The 4,304-nt window shown below is 38.0% G+C and overlaps 1 protein-coding gene across 1 annotated transcript in view; it reads right to left on the bottom strand.

The window, feature by feature from the left end:
- Positions 1 to 1,070, bottom strand: part of LOC103474716 (tumor necrosis factor receptor superfamily member 19-like) — a 16,400-nt gene extending 15,330 nt beyond the window's left edge. The window contains exon 1 of the mRNA XM_008425871.2: positions 879 to 1,070. Within this exon, the coding sequence (XP_008424093.2) occupies positions 879 to 1,070 (192 nt within the window). The remainder of the gene's footprint in view (positions 1 to 878) is intronic.
- Between the last annotated feature and the right edge of the window lie 3,234 nt (positions 1,071 to 4,304).

The following is a 4,304-nucleotide window of genomic DNA, read 5'->3' as shown; positions in this document are numbered from 1 at the left end:
GAGGGAGGATAATCAGGGAATGAGACACCTGGGAACAATCAAGGGGAGGACAGGACAACATGGAGACTCACTAGAGAAATAAACCCAACAAAAAACTAAAATCCCAAAAAGYACATCAGAACAAATTGAGTGCAGTTTTATTTGCAAGGTGCTCTGCTTACAGGCAGATTGCAATCGTTAAAAGGTTGTTTACAGATAAGCAATTATAATCCATAAGAGGAAAATAGTTTGAAGTAGATCAAGACTGAATTAAAAGTTTCAAGTGTCATAACATTCAGAAATTGAAATCAACTGTTAAGAACAGCAGCAATGCAATTTACTTTGAGGGATTTAACTTTAGGGACCGATGTCTTCCCATACCCATTAGTAGTACTTTGAATGGGCCACATTGCTGAAAGTCACAACTACTGTATCATTTTGTTTCTGAACTAAGAAATAATGCTAATKTGAACAGATACTAAAATGTTTTGGATTTCATTAATTGAGAGAATGTTTTCTGCAATTTAAATTGAGTGTCCTCATATGTGGACATAATTTCTCAACTACATCATGTAAAACAAATTTTACATTTGGGCTGATTGGAACCTAATGATTGCAAAAATCAAAGGATTTAATACTACAAGAGCTCAGCTCTTAGGAGGGTAAGGCTGGTTAGCAGACCTTTAAGCTGAAGATTTTCTGAAATTAACATTCATTCCTTTTGCAGTTGGGAGTGGAACTGTAAGATTGAAGACAGAATACCAGTTGGCATGCATGTTTGTGGGTGTGTGAGGCTATTCCTCTTAGAAGACTGGACTGCATTTAAGACTCTTGAGTCCTAGAGTCACCTTTCCCACGTGCTGTTCCTATAGGCGGAACCTGGGAAGGCTGATACRTACCGCGCCCCTGGTTTCAAAAACACGCCATCCGTTAACACCGCAAGGTGGAACTGGCATGCCCAGGAAGCAGAAGCGTTCTCCGTTGATTCTCTTTTGGTCTGGTCTGGGTTGAGTGCTGACGGTCTGCTTGGGGCACTGACTCACCTTTGCCACCAAGCTAGCCAACATGAACTGTGCACCAGCAGAACTCATGTTGTTACAGCTCCCCATGCTACAGTGCCACCAAGACGAATTAACAAAAGCAGCCATAGCAAAGTGTTACCACCCAGCCATCCTCCCAAGGAAGGAGAACCTGGACCAGCTGCAGCAAGCTGCTGCCTTCCAGGTCTCTAGGTACCTGCTGGGATTCATCACCCCAGTATGATTAAAGTCATTCTAGTGCCATCATACACCGCAAGACCTCTAGAATGATCAGTATTATGTGATCCAAAAAGGGTACATGACCACATTAACTTACCCAAAGCTGCCACCATGGGATGTGTCATCTATGATCAGCAGGCAGCAGTTCAACAAAATGCACCCCATTCTGAGTCATGGTGCCAATTTTCTTCATGTTTCCAAGTTAATTCTAAGTAATCCAGTTCAACAGCTGAGCTCATTTTGATCACAACAGTATATGGTTTGTTAAGGTTTGCAGCAAAAACAGTTGAACTACAAGCTACAATTTGAAGCCCCACTATGCAATGCATTCTGGGAAATGCTGACAGACATTTTAAAGGCCATTTCTGATGTTCAGAATGGCATTTACACACATTTTTGGCACATAGCAGAAGCTCAGAGATGAGATTTGAATCTGTGCTGTGATTTCTGTCTTAAAAATTGAGTTTGAATAAAAATCAAATCAAATAAAACATGGTTAAAAGAGTAGATGCTTAAAACTAAAGTCCAGTCTTCAGAGCAGCAAATCCTTCATCCAACAGAGGCTAAGAGATGGCATTTTAAAAGTAAAGTGTGATTTATTTCCAAAACAGTTAAAAATAAACATAAAAATGGAATAAAATCTGGCTAAGTTGAAGTAAGAGGCCACTGAGGGTTAAAACCCAGCTCTATATTCTCAGCCAGATTGACTAGAGAGAAAAATGAATGGGAGTCTTTAGCTCGGTCCACCAGATGTGGTGGGCAGGGCACAGGGGTGGACGGAGCATAGAAAACCAAGTTTGGTGAAAAGAGCACTTATATTTTTGGAGTTTTTTTGAGTGAGCAATTCCTCAAATGAATGGAGGTCAATGGCAGCTGTGTCAAAGGAAGGAGCCACACTGACCAAACTTGGAGGGTATGTGAGGCCCCTTCCACATATTCTCTGTGCCAACATTGTCCCCCTACCACTTTTAGTTTATTTTGTTTGCTGAAATGTGCAAGTGGGTTTCATCCTACTTTCATCCTGAACCCACAAAACCTAACCCTCCACTAGATAGCAGCATAGGACTGTCATTGAAAATGGAGCTCTCCAAACAAACCCAATCCAGATCAAAACCTAATCAAATGAAACAGACTGACAAATATTAATAATTAAAAAGACATTTATTTTATAACAAATTACAAATTTTATTATATTACAACACTGTGCATGATAATAAGTAAACAGGATATCAATTTTATATATATATATATATATATATATATATATTCAATCATGTTATTGTAATACACTTTAAGACCAATCACAGCACATCTATTTGTAGAAGTATTTTTCATTTCCGTTTCCATGTATTTGTATATTATAGTTCCATGTTGTTTTATGATGCTATGCATGGGGCTGCCAGCAGGGGGAGTGCCTTAAAACCCTTTCACTCACCCCTCCACCCTCTCTCTCCTCCAGCATGCACATGGCAAGCCTTCCTGGATGCGTCTGTCTTTTTCTGTTTGTTTATAATCTTGATTGAGACACAAAATACATAATATTATAAAAACAGCATAGAGTGTGACATAATGACCGCTAGGGGGCAACAAACATTGAGGCAGTACATCAGCCTAGTATTACATAAATATATTAAAGAGAACATACAGTGCAAATTTTAATAGCTTTAGTATTGGTGGAATGTCCAATAGTTTTGATATATTGTTTGACCTCATTGGGTTAGGGTAAAAATGGAAAGAAGTGTTTTTTTATTAGTGTAACGGCATTTATGCATGTGCCATTTGGCTAAGTATAGAAGATTAATTTTTAAAAAAATTAGCTGTTGGAAAGTCCATCCATCCATCCATCCATCAATTTCCTGTACACCCTTGTCCCTTAGTGGGGTCAGGAGGTGCTGGTGCCGATCTCCAGCTCTGTTGGATAGTTAATGAAGCAAAACCATACATGTTCAAACCAAATGGAGACATACGGTTCAATAGAATCAGAAATCACAATGAAAATACTTTTCCAAAATTGAACAGAGAAAAGGCCAAAATAAATCAAACATCTTCTCAAAGTTATGGACCACCTTGCCTTTGCAGGTCAGAGAGGCCCCTTCACTGTCCACTTTTAAAGTTCGTCTAAAACACATTTATTTTACTTGGCTTTCAAAACCGGCAAGATGTCGTTTTAAATTGTTTGTTTTTGTTTTTAAACTGTAAGACTTTTTTAGGGTTTTTTTGTTCTTTTTTTTATTTATTTATTTATTTATTTATTTATTTATTGTTATGTTGTGTTTACTGTACAGCACTTTGTATCAGCTGTGGTTGTTTTAAAGTGCTTTATAAATAAAGTTGGATTGGATTGGATTGGATCTTCTGTGATCCATGTTATTGTTAAAACATTGTAGAAAAACTTTGGATGGGTAAATTCTGTGAATAATTTCAAAATACAATTCTTTTACTTTATTAATTATCATATATTTGGTGAAGTACAAATCCTTTTCCAGTTAGTTATGAATAAAGATGTTCCAATAAAATATCACATATGGAGTTGACATGTTTTTCTGAAACAATGACAATTTATTTTTTATATGTTTGTTGCTTTTACAGGTTGAGCAGAAACAGATTTGGAAAAATTTAAAGTTTGGTTGGATAAAAACTTAAACAGTCTTGGATTCTGTCCTATTAAACTTTTAAATAAAATAATTACTCCAGCATGTTGGGAACCAGGGCTTTTTGTTTCTTTGTGGGGGGGCTTCTGTCTGACTGCTGCTTCCCCTTTTCAGCCACTAGAGGGCGACTGGAGGCCGCACCTGTGGAGAGCGTGCCTGTTGACTCAGCCAGAGCAGCTGTGGTCTATCAGCTAATGATCCTGGTCAAACGCACACACCCTGTGCAGCTTTAGGTCTGTGCTCTGAGCTTCCACAGGATGGAGGACTGCTGCTTGTTTCCTATTCTGAAGATTGGAATTTTGATTGTGGAGTCCTTTTTTCATCACGTTCTTTTATTTCCTTTTTAATTTATTTATTTTCTAACTCAGTTTTTCTGACATGAAGCTTGATTCAGTCTTTATTCTCACTTGTGAGC

This window comes from Poecilia reticulata, linkage group LG13 (assembly GCF_000633615.1).
Source record: "Poecilia reticulata strain Guanapo linkage group LG13, Guppy_female_1.0+MT, whole genome shotgun sequence".
Lineage (NCBI taxonomy): Eukaryota > Metazoa > Chordata > Actinopteri > Cyprinodontiformes > Poeciliidae > Poecilia > Poecilia reticulata.
This window is presented reverse-complemented; position numbering and strand designations above follow the sequence as displayed.